General features: G+C 47.9%; 1 protein-coding gene across 1 annotated transcript in view; it reads right to left on the bottom strand.

Moving 5' to 3' along the window:
• Positions 1 to 22,222, bottom strand: part of MTREX (Mtr4 exosome RNA helicase) — an 865,138-nt gene that overhangs the window by 808,312 nt on the left and 34,604 nt on the right. The window contains exons 2-4 of the mRNA XM_078675087.1: positions 8,110 to 8,244; positions 7,321 to 7,387; positions 1,438 to 1,500 (exon numbers count right to left, since the gene is read on the bottom strand). Coding sequence (XP_078531213.1) covers positions 1,438 to 1,500; positions 7,321 to 7,387; positions 8,110 to 8,244 — 265 coding nt within the window. The remainder of the gene's footprint in view (positions 1 to 1,437; positions 1,501 to 7,320; positions 7,388 to 8,109; positions 8,245 to 22,222) is intronic.

The raw sequence follows: 22,222 nt of genomic DNA, 5'->3' as shown, positions 1-22,222 counted from the left end.
GTATCACCTCAATCTACTGGTGCATTGGTGTTTGTTGACCCCTCACAATCTCATCGGCATCTCTGTGCAGGCCACCGAAGTCATCTGCGGCGTTCCTCAAGGCTCCTCGCTCAGCCCAACACTCTTCAACGTCTACATGAGCCCCCTCGCAGCCATCACATGCCAGCACAACCTCAACATCATCTCCTACGCCGACGACACCCAGCTGATCCTCTCCCTCACCAACGACCCCGCCACCGCCAGAGTCAACCTCCAAGAAGGGATGAAAGAGGTAGCCGAATGGATGAAGAACAGTCGCCTGAAACTGAACTCGGACAAGACGGAAGTCCTCATCCTGGGATCCTCACCCTCCGCCTGGGACGACTCCTGGTGGCCCCCCGCCCTAGGCAGCGCACCCAAACAAACAGACCACGCACGCAACCTAGGCTTCATTCTGGACTCCTCCCTCTCCATGACCAGACAAGTCAACGCCGTCTCCTCGTCGTGCTTCAACATCCTGCGCATGCTACGCAAGATCTTCCGGTGGATCCCACCGAGACCAGGAAGACGGTCACCCAGGCCCTCGTCACCAGCCGTCTGGACTACGGCAACTCCCTCTACGCAGGAACCACCGCCAAACTCCATAAGAGACTTCAGCGGATCCAGAACGCCTCAGCACGACTCATCCTGGACATCCCCCGTCGCAGCCACATCTCCGAACACCTGAGAGACCTGCACTGGCTCCCGGTCAACAAGAGAATCACCTTCCGTCTCCTCACCCACGCTCACAAAGCCCTACACAACCAAGGACCAGGATACCTCAACAGCCGCCTCAACTTCTACGCTCCCAAACGCCAGCTTCGATCGACCACCCACGCCGCCGTCCCCCGAATCCGAAGAGCCACCACAGGGGGACGGTCCTTCTCCTACCTCGCCGCCAAGACTTGGAACTCCCTCCCGACCCACCTCCGCCTGACCCAGGACCACCTCGCGTTCAGGAAGCAGCTCAAGACCTGGCTGTTCGAGCAGTAGCGGACCCCCCTCCCCTAGCGCCTTGAGACCCTCTGGGTGAGTAGTGCGCTATATAAATGCTCCGATTGATTGATTGATTGAGCTTGTCTTTAAGATAAATCAAGTAACATGCTAAAATAAAGTCACCTGCTCAAACTGGATATATCCTCAAAAACCCAAATTACCAACTTGTCTATAGGAACATTTAAAAATGATCTGTGATTCAGCACAACAAAGAGTGACCTACTACAGTGAGTGAGTCTTGAGGTCTCAAGATTGAGCCAAAGGACGAGCATTGGGTGTGTGAGAATTGCTAAAGCATAAAATGAAAAAAAGATGTCAAATGGAAATATCGAACTACATTTTTTCATGCTCCAACTCCTTTCAGCAGCTGGACTTTTGTTTTGCCATTTTAATTATACAATCAATTAAACAACAAGAACATACCTTGGCAGATTTTCCAGTTCGAGGCTTTAGGGCTATTAAGTCATCATCTTCAGGTAAGGCAACCTGATTAAACAAAATACAAGTCAAATTTTACACGTGTCTTCCACAAATGTAAATTAAAAAACCAATTACTTTGAAAAATGAGACATTTATTTATAACTATTCCTTATTCCAAAACAACACTTTCTTTACTCAAAAAAATGAACAGAAAATACTTTGTTCTAACAAAAGTCATATACAAGCAGGGCTACTGGAATTATATGGCATGGAAGAACCAAATTATGCGACCATGTTTACTAAAGTATGTATTAAGAATAGGTAAATATGCTGCGCAATGTGACACATTCTGTGATAGTATTTCTGCATAATTTTTACTTTTTTCACACTAACACCGTCTGAACAAAGTTTTCTGCTAATTAGTACCAGTTTAACAGCCAAACACAGTAATAAGCAACTGGAAGATGGCCAGCTAACATTTGGATAAGGCCTTCCATTGGGTGACAACACAGGTCGCAGTCATTTTTAGGTTTCGCCTGGCGTCCACTGCGCAGCAGCGTTCGCGCAGGCGAAATCTGTTGATCTACACTATGTGGCAATGTCCCGCCTTAGTCTACCATTGGCTAGCTCCATAAATGGAGGCTAGCCATTGTTGTCCGTCACTCTTTCCCCCGCCCAGACGCGAATCGGGGGCGTTCCCGTGCCTTTTTTTAAGTCCCGCCCCCTTTTTTCATCACCCGCCCCTTTTTTCGTCACGGCATTTTGTTTTTGTGTTGTGTTCATTACGAGTATGAGAGGTAAGACCTTTTTATTATTTATTTTTAGTAACTGCTAATGCTAATGTGTGTTTAATGCGGACTTTACTAATGTGTTTAATTTGCTAATCGGGAGACAGACAGGGGCACGCGCTGATTCTGGTCTGTGAACGCGCCCCCGTGGTTCTCCGGCGTGCGTTGGCTGCCCCGCCCTTCTCCGTCTCACTAATTAGTGGCACGCCTGCGAGGCGGGGACTGTGCAGAGGCGGCGGCTGCAGCAGCGTGGGCTCCCCCGCCTCCAGGGCACACAACTTCACAAAGTGTCCGCCGAGGGTGGAGGAGGACCTGGGGGCACTGCTCCGCCTGACCCCGCAGCCACCAGTTCACACAAGGCTCCCTCACCACCAGCGCCTCCTCGGATGAATGGCTACATCATCTCCAGGTAAATGGCTCTCTCGACACTCTTCGAGCAGGCAGCCACCAGTTCACACAAGGCTCCCTCACCACCAGCGCCTCCTCGGATGAATGGCTACATCATCTCCAGGTAAATGGCTCTCTCGACACTCTTCGAGCAGACAAGAGGTCTGCTGCTTTGGGATTTAGGAACGAGTGCCGGGCAATAGGGACAAACACCATTATCTGCCACAATGCACCCCTCGCGTGCCTGGTATGGAAGCAGGGTGTACACATGTGCTTGAGTTTGTTTTCTAGAGTTTTTCTGTTTTGGGGCTTGGCACCGCGAGCCATGGACGCAGGAGGCAGGTGTTTCCTTTTGATGGCGCCACACTTCCTGGATGACCGCCCTTTAGATAACGGAAGTACGGGCGTGTTGCTGATGCCCATCGCATTGCTGCCAGGGACACAGTTTGCTGCTGCTGCTTCCTCGTCTTAGGTAAATGCAGATCTGGTCCACGCCGGTGCTGGGTGACATACCCCGGAGAGGTGACCGCTGCTGCGGTACCCGGTTGCAACCTCTCATGTGGTTTGGTAAAATGCCAAAAGTTGGATCCAACGAAAAACACTTTTTAATATAGAAACCACCATTTTTTTTGATAATGCACCATCGATTTTTTTTTTTTACGTGCTCGCCTATTTTAAAAGGCATTGTCACAACAACTCAGTTTGTCTCCTTTATTTATCCATGTTTCTTTTAAATTGTTATTTTTACCCGTATTTAACTTAGGGCGCTCGCTCTATGTATACTTGTAAAGACTGTAGCGAGGGTTTAGTGAGAAAAGTGACTGCAACAAGTGTGTAATTATTGCTTACTTTTTGAAACTCTGCCGCAAAGTTGTTTGCTGCTTTTTTTTGTAATCGTAGGGGGTGATCTTTATTTAGACCCTCACTAATCAAATTATTATGTGATTTGCATTTCCTGTCTAACTCCCGGGCATGGCGCAGTAAGACTTACTTTACTACTATGTGCTGTGATTAACGTATTGTTCTCAGATGCCATTTCATTGTACGCAACCGTAATCAATACCTCCGTAGGGTGTTAGATATTTTTCCTCTTTAGCAGCGATATGCATCGGCACTTTTGTACCTCGATTTCATAATTTCCCCTTGCTTGCAGCAGATGTTGTGTTTCTGGTTATTGTCTCGTGAGGTTACTTCTAACTCGTCCCCTTTACTGTAATACGGTACTGCGGGATATGGGTTCCACGTCGCGGCTCCCCTCTGTCGCCTCCTTTGAGTACAGCGGGGAGTCCCCCCCCCCCCCCCAAGAGTCTGCGTGTTCCTGGAGACCATAGCCCCGCTTGCTTGTACGTCAAGCGGGCTATCCAGCTTTTCGCTATTTTGAGGCTGCCAAGCCTTCCGTGAAATCTGAAGAAGCACGCAATGAGGGCTATATATATTTTTTTTACTCACCTGTAAAGAGAAGCAGCCCCCGCCCCCTCCGCTACTCCTTCAGGCTGCAATGCTTCGGAGCGAGAGCAAGGCCTCCAGTGTGTCTCTATGAGAAAGAGCCTTGACTCCAGGCCTCCCCCATGGGTGAAGCATGTGAGCTGCTCAGCTAAAACGAAACATCCTTTGCTCCGATTTCATGCCAAGAATTAATGTCAAAGTATTAACCTTTAATGCGAAACAGAGACGGATACCCGTGTAGTTGGTGAATTGCATAAATAAACCGTAAAACATGGGATCAATCCCTGCTTCCCGGCTCTTGACAAAATGGTGTGATCCTAGGCAAATATTTCATTTAAGAAAGCTCCTTTTACTTTATTGCCACAAACGACAGCACATTGAAATACATGAGTTCGGGATGTGCAATGTACAAAAACCTCTTGAAGTAGACGTTGTAGTTTTCATAGGCAATGTTGATCCATGATTTTAAAGAATCTAGGTCATATACAGAGTGCAGATGAAAACTAACTTGCCTCTTAGTTCACGCGTGGCATTGTCATCGGGGTGGGGTGATGGGGACAAAGATGTCATGTTGAAAAACTCTCTTTTAGTATGTGCCTTTCAAAGCATTAATACAATATGATGTGCTCAGATGAAACATTTCAACATGTTTAAAGAAATACACTTTTCTGAACCTTGAAAAGACTATTTTATTTTTATGTGATGTTTGCTGCTTGGCTTACATGTCAGTGGCTCGGTTTCTGTGCAGACTTGGAGCCCTGCTAGACAAACTTTTTGCCTCGGAGATCGACTACTACGACTTGTTGCTATGCACGTTATTACGACGTAATCCGGCAGAAAGGAACTTAACTAGTGTTGTGCGAGCGTAGGATATCACCTTATTAAAATCAATTGAGTCGCACCTAGATTGATGATACTCTTTACAATATACTGACCATGTTCTTACCCCCTGATGCCAAACCCATAGGCAGGGTATGAGTCACAGGATTTGACATGTAACCCAATCTAAATTATATTATCAACTGTACCATTGGCTGAGGAGTTACATTTCCCTAGGTCCGGTTTCATCATATTATATAATGAGATTGCTGCCATAATTTGTCGTCGCATTATATGTCACAAAATGTGTCGCTGTGTGTGTGGGGGGTACGGTGTGTGGGGGGTTCTGTGTGTGTGTGTGTGGGGGGGCTCTGTATGGGGCTCTGTGTTAGTGTGTGGCATTTGCGAGAAATTAAGCTATTAGCATTGTAAATGACAATGCATTTATTTATCTGTTTTCAAAACCAACACATAAATAAAAATGTTGTCGTTTGCAATGCCAAGAGCTCTAACTTTTGCAAAGGCGAGACCGTTGCATTGTAAATGCTTGTTGTAACTTGTGATCAGTTCGAGTTAGAAACACATTTTTGTTACAATCTGCAGATTATGCATTAGATAATGGAATATGTGGCAATTGCAGCAAATCCATAATGATGCAATTCAGCTGCTGCAGCAAATTTTGCATAATTACACTGGCCTAGCTATAAGGCTTGTGAAAACTTAAAACGTGGTAGAACTCTGCAACTTTAATTAAAGTGCTCTGCATTTTTATTGAGCTGTCCATTAACACAGTAAGACTCTGCTGATAGAGCATCACCCACAGGCGAAGCTCAACTTCATTGATGGTGGCTACTGCCCCCTTTGCCTAGTATATGAAAAGACAGGTGGTAGCAGCAGCCATTCTAGGAGTACTACAGTGTTGAATTGTAAGACCACACAACTCTTGCATATTTGAAATTTAACTAGTTTAAAAACAGAAACAACCATTGGCAGAGTCACAAGGTATCAGCTTTTTAAACTACTGGCTTTCCCAATGGTCTTCAGCATAGCGAAGGAAAAAACAAACCACTAACGTGTCACGGCATCCTGCCCACTTCGCACACCTACAAAATGACAGATGCTTTTTCCTTTAACTACTGATCTGAGTTGGATTGATATATATGTAAAAAAAGAAATGTATTAACTTTTTTTTCATGCAGGTAGAGTGGAAGTAATAAAGAGGAGCTGGAAGGAACACTGAGGGCGTGGGAGGGGAAAGCAACATGTAGGGCACAGTGTGAAGAGAAGCAAGTGGGCGAGAGGAAGAGCTACGTTGGGCTAGGAGAGGAACAAATGGGAAAGAGAGCAATGTGGATTTGGGATGGAGTAGCAGGACACGGATGAGAAAGCACCGCGGGCAGTGGCCAAGCGTCAACCCCCACAGTGCTACACAGAAAGTGATAATGATAAAATGGTAATAAAATTAATGTATTACGGTTTTATTTTTTGCTCTCTGCCAGCAAATTGAATGCGAGGGCAGGGCGGGGCCGGTGCGTCACTGCTGCCAATGATTAGCAGCAGTTAGGAGTGGCCACTTAAGTTTGTATTGCGCAGGTTGGTTTGGCTGACAACCTTGCTACAGCCAAACCAACATGCACAATTCAACCCTCTCCACCCCGACTGACTTGGACAGTTATGTTGGAGAGCAGTCACTGACCTACAATGCCTTTAGGAGCATAGAGCATGCCCGCTCCAACCAATCAAGACGCTTCAGTCATGCTGCTTAACAGCATGAGAACACCGCCTTGATTGGATGAGAGAGGTGGCTGTTAGCTTTGCGCTCTGATGACGTGCTGCAGAACATCAAGCGGCAGTGTAAGGTAAGTGATTTTTTTTAACAGGAATATTTATATTATTGTGTATATTATTACGGTTTATGCGCCCCTCCGATGTGATTTACCACCAACCGCCACTGACTGTGGGGTGGAAGCACACAACGATAAGATCATCATAAAGAGACGTTAGGTAGCAGCACAAGAGTGAAAGAGCTGAGAGAAAAGAAACACACTAGCCAGCTGGAAAACAGATACACAATCATTGAGTGCTTTAGACAAATGCGAGCAGAGGAAGGAGAGAAGCCAGAAATTCAAAGAGAAGGCAAAGAGGCTATGCTTCATGAGAGGGACATGCACAAGATGGACAAGGCAAGCCACTGAATAAAAAGCAAAGCAACTAAAATTAACAGTTAAGTGAACCATTTGTAAGTAATGGTCTGTCTGCAAACCCCTCTATGTTCTAGTTAACCCCATATTATATCTTTCTCAACTAAACAGCTTGCACTGTCTGGCAGGCTCAACCTAAAAGCTTTATTTTAAATAATTTGGATATGCTCTCTAGCTACAAAACTACTCATCACACTAATTATTAGACACATTTAAAACCAACAACAGCATTCCGCAATGCTTACCTCGTGTGTACAGCCTTCTACTGTTTCCACAGCTTGCACTTTTATTCTTGGCATCAGATCTGCCAGGCTGCAGGAACAAACACATCATTTGAATAAGCAGACAACCAGTCATCCTCCACCAAATTCTGGTGGATTTTCCAGCCTGTTTCCAGGTGACCATTTCTCATACCATCCAGCACCACACGCGCACATTTTTAGAAATCGCTGATCCTTGCCTCAATACTATGCTGTTCTCCTTAAAATCTTTTGAGATAGCATCTTTTTTACTCTAAACTGGAAATCACCATACAAAACCCTGGACATTATATTACAGGATTCATTTATTAGAAAGCTAAATCTTGATATAGAGTACCGTATACATATCAACTTAAACAGGACACTTGTAAGGACAAATAAGAAAAACTATACATAGATGAATAAACAATCAAAATATTTGTTTATATAACACAAATTCTTGTTGCCCAAATGTAATAATCAGTGACCTAATGGGGCTTTAATCCACCTCTTTGAAAAACCTGCTCGGACAATTAGAACATCTTAACCTTTGGAATACCCGATGCAAGATAAAATAAAGCTTTACGTTGGCAGTGTATGCAAAGCACGCATACAATGTGGCTCAACGTTATTATGGGAATAAATGGTCCAATACTATATATCTTCATATTGGACTTCTAGTAAAGCTAGCAGCAGTAAACCTTAGCAAACAGCATCCAATTAAAAAAATCAATTAAGACTCTACAAAAATTACAACTAATTGCTTTTGTCAATAATATGAAAATTCATCCATACTTTACGTCTTCTGAGGATGCATCCAGTTTCTGTTTTTTCCCAAAAATGACATCTTCACTGTCCAGTTCAACATCTCGCTTGTTTTTGACAGATGTTCCAATAGGAGTTGGCTGGGGTCTTCCATCAGGTCGTTTTCTGTACATGACAGATAAAAAGTGGCATCTATAAACACTTGAGTGCGTCAGACAGCACATTCATAGTAACAAAAAAACTTTAAATCAAGAATGTTTTGTCATTTTTGCTCTCCTTCTCCAATAAGAGTTTCAAAGTACCTAGCTTTTTATGTCTCCATAATGCCTTCTCTCTGTGTTCTCATTTCTAAGACAAGGAAGCTCAATACCAACAGCGCCCACAATTCTATCACTCAATCCAGTGCCAAAGACACAAAGTAACTCCATATTCATAAAAAACGAAATCCCAGAAGTAGAGCAACCACACTATCCCATCTACAGATTCAACAGCCCCAAACCCCAAGGCAATTATGGCACCAGCTTTTAAAATAAATTTTGTTTTACTTGTAATCTGTCGCATGAAGCACTAATTCACAACAGACAGACAAAACTATGTAAGTTCAAATAAAGAAATTCGTTGCTTGGGAGATCAAGTAATGTAGCACATTCTACTGCCCAAATTAGTGCCACATCAGCCTAGAAACTGATACATTTTTTTGTCTTTTAAGAATTCACGTTAGTAGCAGGGGTTTTAGCCTGTGAATAATTGTGCCTAAACCTTGCACAACCAGAAATGTACCCGTGTTGAAAATAAATCTTAAAATTCTTAAAATGTCATTATATCAATCCAATGACAGAAAGTATACCTTTGCATGGCGCATTGGTTTACCAGGCTGGGAACCCGAGATCTTTCTTTGGAAGTCATGGGGCACTCTGTGGTTACTAGAGTATCTTGTGTGGATACGGTTTAGAACGGATGTCCACGGGCCAGAAAATGAATGAATTCACTCCAATTACATAAACAAGTTACTCCTTTTGAGTGAGGGTGAGCAGTAGTCTAACTTCAGAAGGTGGAGGCGAGTTAGAGGTTCAAGTTGACACCAAAAACAATACCAATATGGAGCGTGTGCCTCATCTTTGAAAATGGAAATGACTCGGTGAATGAATAGTAAAGATCAAGACAGAGAAAGCCCAAAGCTTATATGCACTATATTTCTCTGCACTGACCCCAGGGCCATGGTCATCCTATGGAGCTTTGTTTCTTGACAGCATTCAAGAGTCTTTAGCAAAAGGCTTTCTTCAGCAATCGATGGAGGGTATGTGGTCATGTGCAAGGGTGGGCGTAGTTCACGAAGTACACTTCACGAGCTACGCGTAGCACTACGCGAATTGCGTAGTAGCATGTTTGCACTGTGCAAGATGTCGTTTTCAATGATTGAACAGTGCGGACAAGCATCCGGCACTGTGCAATAATTGAAAACAGAATCTTGCACAGTGCGAGCTGTACTTTTCTGCTGCTCGAGTAGATTTTTACTCGAGCTGCAGCTTTCTCAACGTGGACTGGTAGTTTCTCATCGCAAGCGATCACGAGCATGCGCGGCCACTCGCAATGAGAAACCACACCTCCCCGCGTTGAGAATCTCGCCGGGAGGTTTATTTTCCATGCTCGCGATCAGCAACTTGATGTTGCTGATCGCAAACAAGGATAAAGTCTCGCGAGGATGTCATTTTGCTTGCTTGCGGTCGCCCAACTAGACGTTGAGGACCACGAGCAAGCAAAAAATGACCGCTGCACTACGCTATGCATGTTCGCACTGTGCTACGTGCAGTTTACGTAGTGCGAAGTTGCTCAAACTTTGCGAGCGTAGCGTAGTGCTTTGCCCAGGGTTAGTCATGTGACGGGTGCATGACCTTTGGGTACAAATACGGTGCAAGGTGAGGCTTGGATATAAGACAAGCTTTCAGTATCACACTGGATACATCAGAGGGCTAAAGCATCAATGGCTAAGCTTCCAACATGGAAGGCAAAAATAAAGGCTGTTGCCCCAAAAGTGATTAAACAAAATAAACAAAACCAGCAGCAAATAGCATTGGCATCACTCAGTGAAGTCAACAGCTTTCTGGACGATCCAGGATAAAGTCAGCAGTGAACTGGAATCTGGCCACTGAGATCTGGTAATGGACTCAGTCCCAAAAATTACTGGTTTCTGTGAATGGATGAATGTAGTAAAATAAGCCAGCAGAAACTGCTTAGTCCCAATAGCTCCTTAAACCTTTAGGTGTTTGTGTCTTGGATACATACTAGTGGTGGTCAAGATTTCAAAGTGTTAGTAGCTCCCATGTGACTGGGCGATCCACCGGAGTCACTGCTGGCACCAGTCCCAACTGTGACCGGATTATACTTGACCACAACTTAAATCAATACCACTGGTACCATACAGGCAAGACGGATGGTTTAAACAGTTCTGGTGCCAGGAAGGACTCATCCAACCAAAAGAAGTAGGCCGCACTCTAGAGTTTTGAAAACCGACTGCCTCCTGGTCATTCCAGCTTTGAGGGTGGGGAATACAGGCAGTTCATGGGATTGTGTAGCTAACCCTTATAAGGAAGACAGCGATGAAGCTCCATGAGCCAGCCTTATTTTTTTTTGTTGCTTCTCCTGTCCAGGTGTACTGACAAGATTGTATGTTTCCTATGTGACCTCAAGGGCATCAAGGTCCTGCCACATGGCTGTTTCAAGCAGCAAGCCACTAACAGATCTTTCTTATTTCAAGTCAGCTTCCATTACCAAACACAGTCCAGCTCCTCATACAAAGAAACTTGGCAGAATTTCCAGACCATGGGGCAGTCTTGGGAGAGTAGCAATCTAGCAGTGGTTTTACTCCTACTCTGTTGTTCAGATGTGAAGACCTCTTCACTGTTCAGCCAAGCAACAACATACAAAATGTGAGGGGCTGGGAGGTGTTAATGGTATGTCACATATGCTCCCTAACGGAACACCAAATTGTGAAACGTGACATTTCAGAGACCAGAGATAAACGGATTAGTGCGATAGTCCAAATTTATATAGGATGAGCCAAATTTATATAGGATGAGCTATAGTGTAATCGGCTCACATGAAAGCAAGGAAGAAATTATTTCAGGGACATGAATCTTCATTCATCACGTTAGAATGTTGAATCATTCGATTCTGTCCCACACTAGGCGGGGGATGCAATGCTTAGGAGGCTCCTCAATGGGGGTTCTTTACTCTGGATCTTTTTACGGTCTGTGTGGAGTGCTTGTGTAACCGTGATATAACAGAGGTAGTGTCAAAGAGATTAGAGAACGAATAGTTTTCTTACCTGTCGGTGTAGTTTTGCAGCTTGAAGATCTTTCTGGATTCACTATGCTGTGCATTATTCCGCGGTCTTGTGGTTGGGTCCGGATTCGTAGTCTTTTCTTTGTTTTTTTTTTTTTTTTTTCTCTTTGCCCAGGTGGGCGTCGGCGTCACACCCCCTTTGGGTGTATTTCCGGTGACGTCGGCATGCTTCCTGCGGAAGCTCCCACTCTTGGGCGCCATCTTCGGGTTCTTTTTTTCCGTGTTTCTTTCGTTTCCGAAGTAATGGCAATGTTCTTCTTAGTTTGTATTTACCGCTTTGTATTTTCAAAGTCTATTCTTTAGTTAACCACCTCTTCTCTCTCCAGCCTCATCTTTCTGGCGGAGGTGGGTGGGTTCGCTAGTGAATCCAGAAAGATCTTCAAGCTGCAAAACTACACCGACAGGTAAGAAAACTATTCGTTTTGCAGCGTGAATCTTTCTGGATTCACTATGCTGTGCATAGATTTTGTAGCGGTTTCTCATCTCTGTGGCGGCTGGGTGGAAGATGAGCGTTGGGTGTTGAATATGTGCTGTAGCACCTTCTGTCCCACTTGAGCTTCCTTGTTCATTTGTATGTCCACACAGTAGTGCTTCGTGAACGTGTGCACCGAAGCCCATGTTGCCGCCAGGCATATGTCCTCTATGGGTGTGTTAGCCAGGAAGGCTATTGTAGCGCCCTTCTTCCTGGTGGAGTGGGCACGTGTCCCCTCAGCCAGTTCCTGTCCTGCCCGTTTGTGGCAGAGTTGGATTGTTTGTGCGATCCATCGTGCAATGGTCCTTTTGGTTACTGCTTTGCCCATGAAGCTGTTTGCGAAGGACACAAAAAACTGTTTCGTTTTCCTGTGCCCCTTTGTCCTTTCAATGTAGTGCATGACTGCCCTTCTGGCGTCCAGGGTGTGCAGAGCTCTCTCTGCGCTGGTTGTGGGTTTTTGGAAAAAACTCGGTATCTGTATAGACTGGTTCATGTGAAAATTGGATACCACCTTCGGCATGAAGTGTGGGTCAGTCCTCATCACAACTCTATCGTTGTGTATTTGTATGTATGGTTCTTGTAGCGTCAGCGCTTGAAGCTCGCTTACTCTGCGTAAGGACGTTATCGCAACCAGGAAGGCTGTTTTCATAGTTAGCATCTTTAGGGAGGCCTTGTGAAGTGGTTCAAAGGGCTCTTTCATGAGTTCCGTTAGGACTGTGTTCAAGTTCCATGCAGGTGGCGGCACCCGCTTGGGTGGTGCGATCCTTTTCGCTCCTTCTAGGAATCTCTTCACCACCTGTGATGTGAAGAAGCTCCTGCACGTTTCTCCCCTTGTGTAGGCTACTATCGCTGCCAAGTGAACTCTTAACGAGGATGAGCTAAGGTTCTTCTCCAGTAAGTGCGTCAGGTACCTTAGCACTGTGGAGTCCCTCTTCATCTTATTGTGGAGTCTTTCCTGTCTGCACCATATTGTGAATCTTTTCCATTTCGCAACGTAGCACTTTCGAGGTGCTGGGCCTTCGTGCCTCCCGAAGTACCCTCAGGGTGCTTTCTGGTAGTCTCAAATGTGCGAACTCTATGTCCTCAGGAGCCACGCTACTAGGCTCATGCTCTCTGGCTCTGGATGCAGTACCTCTCCGTTCTGCATGGACAGTAGATCTTTCCTCCTGCTGAATCTGTGGGGTGCACACTGTGTCATCTCCATGATCTGCGAGTACCAGGTCTGCCTCGCCCACTGCGGTGCGACCAGTATCAGTGTCATGTTGCTCGCTCTGCACTTGCTCAGTACTCTGTGCATCAGTGGTATCGGGGGAAAGGCGTAGGCAAATGTCCTTGACCAATCTATCCATAGGGCATTCCCCAGTGTCCCCTCCTCGGGCTGCCTGGATGCGAAGTTTTGGCATTTTGCATTCTGGCGTGTGGCAAACAGGTCCACCGATGGTGTCCCCCACCTGTCGAACAGGTATCTTGTCTCCTGAGCATTGAGCTCCCACTCGTGGGATGCCGATGTCTGCCTGCTGAGCCAATCGGCTTGTATGTTGTCCTTCCCTGGTAGGTGTATGGCTAGCAGGTCTATCTTGAGAGGGATGGCCCATCTCCATATCTCCTGCGCCAGCGTTGAAAGCGGTGCGGACTGTGTGCCCCCCTGCTTGTTGATGTAGAACATCGCAGTGGTGTTGTCTGTTTGTATCAATACCCTGTGCTTGTACAGTCTTGTTTGAAAGGCCTTCAGTGCAAGGAAGATTGTCTTCAATTCTAAGTAATTGATGTGCTTTGTGGCATCCGTCGGTGTCCACAGTCCCCTCACCTTGAGCTCCTCCATGTGAGCGCCCCATCCCTTCAGGGATGCGTCTGTGGTGATGGTCACTGTTGGCGTTGGGGGCGTTAGAGGCTTTCCCCTTGCTATGTTCTCCATGGTCCACCATGTCATCTCCTTCTGCACTGCGTGCGTTACAACCACTAGATCCTCCCAACTGCCTGTAGCTTGTGACCATTGCTCCTGTAGCCATTCTTGAATGGGTCTCATGTGGAGTCGTACATTCGGTACCAGGTGGATGCATGATGCCATCATCCCCATGATCTTGCTCGCCGTCCTCACTGTCCGAGCTTGTCCCTTCCGGTAGAGGCGAGTTTCCTTCACCAGCGCCCTCGCCCTCTTCTCGCTGGGGAACACCTTGCCCTGTAAGGTGTTGATCTGTGCTCCCAGGAAGATCTTCACTTGTTCCGGCTCCATTGATGATTTCTTCCAATGGATGGAGAACCCCAGGTTTATGAGCGTGCTGGTCACTGTATGTGCGTGCAGCTTGCATTTCTGGTATGAGTTTGCTTTCACCAGCCAGTCGTCCAGGTAAGGGTATACATGTATTCCCTGCCTTCTTAGGTGCGCTGCGACTGCTGCGAGGCACTTTGTGAAAACTCTTGGTGCCGATTTTAGACCGAAGGCCAGTGTCGTGAACTGGTAGTGGCTTTCTCCGACGGTGAACCTGAGCATGTGCTTGTGCTTCCTGTTCATTGGGATGTGCAGGTATGCGTCTTTGAGGTCTATAGTGACCATGAAGTCCCCGGTCTGCAACTGTGGGAGCACCTCTTGCAGGGAGGTCATTTTGAATTTTTGCGTTCTTATGAATTTGTTCACGAACCGTAAATCGAGAATGGGCCTCATTGTCTCGTCTACTTTTGGTACCAGGAAGTATGTTGAGTATACTCCTGTGTTTCTTTCCTTGAAGGGTACCCTTTCTATGGCCTGCTTCTGCAGGAGTTCTTTTGCTTCTTCCTGAAGGCACTGCAGCTGCTTGCTTGCTAGCGGCTTTCTTCTTGGTTTTCTGTTTGTTGGCCTCGCCTCCAACTCTATGCAGTATCCGAATTGGATAATGTTGAGGATCCATTTGTCTGATGTGATTCCTCTCCACTCCTGGAGGTGGAATCTTAATCTTCCTCCCACTGGTGTCCTGTGGTCGTAGGTGTCTAGTTTGTCTTGACCCATCTGTACGTGCTGCCCCCTGGGATCTTTTTTGTGGGTGGGCACACGGATTTTTTTGAAGTCACTTGGAGGTGGGCTGCTGGCCCCCTCTTCTATTTTGTCCCCGTCCATTTCTCCCTCGAAAGGACTGGCCTCTTTGTTGGTACTGCCAGGGCTGTTTCTGATGGCCCTGCTGACCCTGCGAGTCTGCCTGGTGCGTTTGCTGGAAAGCCTGGTGTGATGTACCTGGCTGGTTTCCGCCTCTTCCGCCGGGCCTCCGTGACGGGGTGCCCCTCTTGTTCCCTCTGAACTGCAATGCTCCCATGGATCTTGCTGTTTCGTTATCCTTCTTAAGTTGGCTGAGTTGCTCATCAACTGTTTGTCCGAAAAGCGTACTGCCGTTGAATGGTGTGTTCAGGATGCTGTGTTGCACCTCCGGTTTGAAACCGGATATCCTGAGCCAGGCGTGTCTCCTTTCCGTGACGCCCATCATCATGAGCCTGCTGGCGGTGTCTGCCCCATCCAGGGCCGTCTTAAGGCAAGAATTTGCAGCATTCTTCCCCTCTTCAATTAGCTTTTCGGCTTTCTGCTTGGCATCCTGGGGCAAGTCCTTCACCAACTGCCCCAGTCCCTCCATGATTTGGTACATGTGTCTGTTTACCAGGGCGTTGGAATTAGCCATGCGCCAGTGGGTCGCGGCATTCCGTTCGATCCTTCTGCCCACCAGATCCATCCTTTTGCTCTCTTTATCCGGTGGCGGGCCCGAGGTAGTGGGTACGTTAGCCCTCCTCCTTGCTGTGGCCGTGATAATGGAGTCTGCGGAGACCGTGCCCTGAATGTAGGCCGGGTCCTTTGCGGCATGCTTGTACTTCTTCTCAGTTCTGGGAGTTACTGCCTTGCATGTTGCGGGCTCCCTGAAAGCTTCCTTCCCCTGAGCCAAGACGCTCTCGAGCATCGGGAGGAACTGGCTCCTCGTTTGTGTTGGGAGCAATGTTTCCAGAAGGAAGTCTGCTTTCTGCTTCTCTTCGTCGAGCTTGAGCTTGAAAGCTGCTGCGGCAGATTGTATCACCGCGTTGTAGGCCCCGATGTCGTCCGGCGGCGAGGGCCTCGAGGGGTAGGTGTCGACCACCTCCTCCGGGCTGTCGGTGTCGACATCGATGTAATCTACCTCCTGAAGGTCATAGGGCGCCGACTCTGTGTCTGTCCTGCCCTCATCTTCCTCCCCATAGCTGTAGCTCTCGTGGGGATTCTCGTACTCCTCCTGGTCGTCGAACACCTCGACGTCCTGGTCTTGCTCGGTGACTTCGGCGACCTCTTCTTCTTCCTCCTCGACCGCCTCCAGCACTGGTGGCTTGGTCTTGTGAGGGATCGTGAAGGCCTTCATCCTTGCGTCGAAATCTTTTTTCCGCTGCATGAAGTTCTCCATTTCTGCCTCGAGGCGCCTTCTTTTCTTTTCCATCTCGGCCGCGTGTTCCGCGTCGGATGGTTCCGCCGCTCTCTTCGACGGATGGCTCGTCGCCGTGCCTCTCGGAGTCGAAGTTTTCGACGTCGAACCGGATATCGGGTCTCTGGTCGTCGTCGACAGTTTCGGGTCTTTCTCCCTCGTCGATCGATCCTTTTCGGGGACGATTTTCGACGTCTTCTGCTGATCAGCAGCTCTCGGCGCCGGGGACTCCTTCTCTGAGGATCCGCTGGGCCTGGGAGTAGTCGCGGACGCCGCCTTTTTTGGCGTCGGCGCTTTCGGGGTCTTGCCCTCGATTTTTCGAGACTCAGAGTCTCTCGGGTTCTTGGGGGCCGAAGAGTCTCCTACCTTGTCAGAAGTCTTCGTGTAATCGGTCTCTACGACCGTGTAGCTGTCGTCTTCGGCGGCAGCGTTGTCTTCTTCCTCGGAGGACATCCCCAGCTCGTAGAGCGACGGGGTCGGGGCCTTCCCCTGCAGGGCGGCGTGTGCTACCCTCTGCCTCTCTCTCACACGAAGGGTCTTCGGGGTGAAGGCGGAACAGGCGTTGCAGTCTCCGCTTTCGTGGTCCACCGGTAGGCAAAGGTTGCATACCGGGTGCTGGTCCTTCTGCGCGTACTTGTGGTGGCAGTTACGGCAGAACTTGAACGGCGTGTTGTCCATCCTCGAGCGTCCAGGGCCTCTCTGGTCGCGTGTTCGTCGACGGTCGTCGAAGATCTGGATGGAAAACGCCTTATCTTTGCTTGTCTTTCGTCGGTGAAGTCCCCTGGAGTCTTCAGATGACTTCTCCTCGTCTTTTCTGTATTTTCTTTCTTCTTTCTCCAAAAATGTCTGGAGCCCAAACGGGAACGATCCAGACCCGACCGCGGAAAAAAAGAATCTGAAGATGGCGCCCAAGAGTGGGAGCTTCCGCAGGAAGCATGCCGACGTCACCGGAAATACACCCAAAGGGGGTGTGACGCCGACGCCCACCTGGGCAAAGAGAAAAAAAAAAAAAAAAAACAAAGAAAAGACTACGAATCCGGACCCAACCACAAGACCGCGGAATAATGCACAGCATAGTGAATCCAGAAAGATTCACGCTGCAAAAATACAATTGTCTATAGTCCCAACAGGACTTAATTATGGGAACTAGAAATCTGTGGCAAGATTAAAAGCACAGAGGCAGTTGTACCCGAGGTGTTCTTTGATCCCACTCCTAGGGTCGTGTTGTTTTGAGCTCTATTGCCTCATATGGTTAAGCAGAGTTTCTTTAGGAACTTTTGGGTTGAACCCTACTATACACAATCAATGCCTAAACCTACAGTGATGCAATTATTCTGATGCATACCATACATGTGCCATACCAGATGAGGTCTACCTACTTTTGGTGACTCACGTTTCCCAAGCAGAATACCGGTCCTGGAATAAAAATATAATCACTCCTACATATTACTTTAAGTGCAAACATATTATTGGTTTTAAGAGTGTTGTCTCTTTCATATGAGGACGATTCCACTCATTCCGACATCGAGCACACAGATCTGAGCAGGCACACGCCTTTTACTCAATCCTTGCCAAGCAAATAAACTGGGTTTGATGTGTCACCAACAAGGAAGTCTCACCAACAAGGTAGACTTACCATTTATTAGAAACCTATCTGTGCCCTCACCTCCCACAAGATACGCCCCCATGGACATAAGGTGACCCTTTAATAAAAAAAAATAAAAAAAGAGGGGGTGCGTGAAAAAATAATTGCATGTGTTTTTTTTTTTTATTTCTTTTTGAACACAGTGTACAGAACTGGAAAGACAAGCATTAACACTCGATAATCCAGACATGGTGTGTGAGCCAAACATTCGATAAAAAAGATAAACTTGTATTAGCACTATACATTGACAACGTTCTCATTTATACATACAGCGTGAAATGTACGGTCCAGACATGCCGAGGTATGATGGGAGTCGGGCTGCAACTCTCCCGCGAGACCCATCAGTCATCCGGTCGTGCGCCCGCGTGAGTCTCGTTAGTGTTAGCCTGCCCCAGAAGGTACGTCTGAGGGGGGACCATATATTGCTTGGGCGGTAAGAGCTCAGCCTAGGTGTGTAATTGATCCTTACAGAATAAAAGGTAATTCAGCCAGTCTTCAAATTTTGGCCCCATCTACAGGAGACTAGTCGTTCAGCTAGCAAGAGTGCCAAGGAGACATATCACCGCATTGGTGCAGCCAGGGCACCGGTATACCAAAGGAGTGAGACTAGGGGATCATCAGGAACAAGCAGTCTGTGTCTCGCAGGTGAAGGCCCATCAGTTGTGCAGGTGTATAATAGAGGCGATGTAAGTATTCATAGTGAATGATGCACAGCCTACCGCTAGCAGATAAGTTACGAGTCTGTTGACTACTGATCGTTCGAGATGGGAGAGCCAAGTTCTTCCTCCCACCGCACCCTGGATGGGGGGGGGTGGGGGTCATGTATGCAGTCTGTTTGGGTGTTGCGGTACAGCATCGATACATGTGTGGGGTAGCTTGCTGAAGGAGAGCATGCAGAGGGTTACGGATTTACATTTACGGTGGGGGGGGCTCATGCGGGGAAACACGGGGTTAAAGCTCTGTCTTGTCGCAGGCGGACATAGAAAAAGCGTTCCAAGGAGGTAGGTGGGGTGTTGCCAAAGAACAAAGAATCCCTCGAAGGCGCGAAAATTACCGTTAACATATATCTCACCCCAAGTTCGAATAGGAAGTTTCCGGAGGAGTTGGCGGCAGCCTCCCTCCTGCGTAACCGGGATGTTGAGTCTGCCATGGAGGGGCAGCAGGGTGTGGGGGGGCTCGGGAATATAATGTAGGCACGTGGAGGCGTCGGGCTAGGTCTCGCCAGGCACTGGTGGTGCAGTCCACTGTGATAGAGGCTAGATGTCTCGGAATGGCAGGAGCGCTTAAATAGGCGGAGCATGGGGTCGGGGTCATGTATCCGTCCTCAACAGCAAGGAGGGGCATGTAAGGAGTGTGGGTTCACCCAATATGCTGCGTAGTGGGCCTGCGCCCGGCTGAAGTATAATTCTATGTCTGGGATTTCAAACCCTCCAGCGCTGAAGGGTCGAGTGAGGCTATTCCAATGTAGTCTAGGTTGCTTCCCACCCCAGAGGAGCAGGATGAGTTGAGTTTTTAGGGCTTTGCAAAAATGTCTACTGGGGGTGTATGAGATATTCGTGAATAAATAAAGTAATTTAGGCAGAATTATCATCTTTATAAGTGAGGTTCTCACAGCGAGCAAGATTGGCATGGGATCCACCTGGTTATTTTATCAGTAATAAGATTTAGTGCGCGCCCAAAATGTAGCTGCCATCAAATCGTTACGGCTGCCCGGTTACTACAATTCCTATGTAGGTAACTGTGCCGTAGCACCATGCAAGGGGGTAGTCAGACGTGAATTGTGTGGTGGCGTATGCAAGGGGGAAAATCTGGGATTTCCCTCAGTTTATGTTGACGCCAGAGGTGTCCGAAGAAGATGAGGAGCCTTAAAATGGGGTTGAGGCGGTCTTCTGGGTTGAAGAGGTATAAAGTAATGTCATCGGCGTATAGAGAAATTAATATTTACCTTTCAGGGTAAATAAGGGCATGTTCGCTGTAATGTTGGTGGATTTTGGAGGCCAGGCGCTCAATCGCCAGGGCAAATAGGAGGGGGGACGAGGGGCACCCCTGCCTGGTGCCCCTCGTCCCCCCTCGGCACCAGATCCTCCTCTATCGAGGAGGATCTGGTGCCATTAACCACCACGCTGGCCCATAGGCCTGTATATAGGAGGTGGATCAACACCAGAAACGGAGCGGGAAAACCCATGGGTTGAGCAAGAAGGCCAAATAGTTCCATTCCAAGAAGTCAAATGCCTTGGTGGCGTCAAGGAAGACAGCCACTGCATTTGAGTTGGGGTCAATGTCGTGTAAGACAACGAACAGGGTGCGAAGGTTGTGAAAAGTTACTCTACTGGGAACAAATCCAGACTGGTCAGGGAGGACAAGGGCAGTCATGAGAGGGCTAATACGGTTTGTTATCAGTTATGCAAAATTTGTTGCATCAACATTAATGAGGGAAAGGGGTCTATATTGCGTGCATTGCTGCGCCGGCTTCCCGGGTTTCAGGAGGGATATTATAAGTGCCTCTCGCATGTCTGGGGGAGGATGCCCGACTCGCGGGCCTCTTCATATAATTGTTGCAAAGCAGGAATGATTATGGCACGGAATGTTTCATAAAATTCGGTCATGAGATCGTCGGGGCCCGGCCAGACTGCAACTGCATAATAGCAGCAATAATCTCTTCATCTTCATGATGTGCGAGAAGAAATTCTCGTTGAGTGTCCCCAAGCCAGCCAATCGCGGTGTCTTGAAAGAATGGGGTGAAGTCAACAGGTTGTGTCCTGTGTGTGGTGTACAGGGCGCTGCAAAAGCGTTAGAAAGTGGCAGCTATGTCAGAAGTGTTCCTCTGCAAGTGACCATCTTCGTTAATGATTTCGAAGATGGTGTTGGAGAGCCAGGGCGGGCGAACAAGGGCTGCGAGCGCTTTGCTTGGTCTCTCTACCTCCCCATAACGGCGGGCTATGGGGTATTTCCCTCTAAACTTGCATCCACTATCGGCTGTCTACTGATATTTCGTAAGTCTCTCAGACCTGATTGCAACTCTGGAGTGGGGGAGGTTTGCATTTGTGTTTCGACATGTTTAAGTTCTGTTTCCAGCTTGCGGAGTGTGGCGCGAATGTCTCTCAGAATGCCTCCACTTTTGGCAATGTAAATTCCATGCACGGTGACTTTAAAAGCCTCCCACACAGTGAAAAATTGTGTGAGTGAGTGCGTGCTCATTGCGGAGGAATACACCGATCATTTCTTGCTCAAGTTCGGACTTGAACACAGGGTCTAACAGTGCATGCGTGGGGAATCGCCAGCACAAGTATGGTGAGTCTGCATGGGGGGTGAGTAAGCGTGAGAAGCACTAGCGAGTGGTCGGAGTAGGTGCGTGGGAGGTGAAGGGCCTGGGACAGCCCCGGGGTGAGCCCCTTAGAGATAAGCCAAGTATCAATCCATGACCAAAAGGAATGGGCGGAGGAATAGGAGGAGCCTTCCCTGTTGTGCGGGTGAAGATTTCACCAGGCGTCAACGAGGTCATGGTCTAAGAGGATGTGATTAAGGGCATGGTGTGCGTTGGAATAGTGATGAGGTTGCGGGTGTGAGCGATCCCGTGCCTCGGCCAGGGTGACATTAAAATCTCCGCCCCACACTAAGTGCATCGAGCCGGTTTACAGGATCTTGCCCCATAGGACGCGGAATGTTATGGATTGAGCAGCCAGTCTGCCCCATGAGATGCTGTAATGGCCCTGCGGGTCATTTTAATACCCCATGGGGGTTTAGTGAAGTGTGCGGTTAATGAGAATGGCGGTGCCGGTGGAGTATGAGGAAAAGGGAACAAGATGTGTCTCCTGGAGCGCAGCGTATGTTATGTCGGTCTAGGTAAGCAAGGGTGTGTCGGCGCTTGCGTGGGTCACCCAGGCCTCTCACGTCCCACATTAGAAGGTTATACCAAGGGGGGCCAGAACAGTTCTCCATGGAAGCATGTTGGAAATACCATGGAAGTATTGATCTACTGTGCGTGCAACGTAGTTGTTTGTCAGGTCATCTTTAAGTGGCAGTGAACAAAACACCCCCCCACCCACATCAGCAGCCCAAACATGCAATTGCGTATTTCCCTCCCCCAGACCTCAAAATCCTGTGCGTCAACCTCCCAACAGGGGAGGGTGAACAATAGACAGTGAGCATACTAAATCAAAACAGTGTAGGGGTTTCCTAAAGGGTGGAACCAGGGACACCTCGCGACAGCGAGGGTGCTCGGGGAGTTGGAGAAAGTCCGATCATGCCAATTGGCCTGTGGCAGTGGGAAAGGTTTGAGTG

This window comes from Lissotriton helveticus, chromosome 2_1, assembly GCF_964261635.1.
Source record: "Lissotriton helveticus chromosome 2_1, aLisHel1.1, whole genome shotgun sequence".
Taxonomy (NCBI): Eukaryota; Metazoa; Chordata; class Amphibia; order Caudata; family Salamandridae; genus Lissotriton; species Lissotriton helveticus.
Note: the sequence above shows the minus strand (reverse complement) of the source record. Positions and strands in the feature narration are given on the sequence as shown.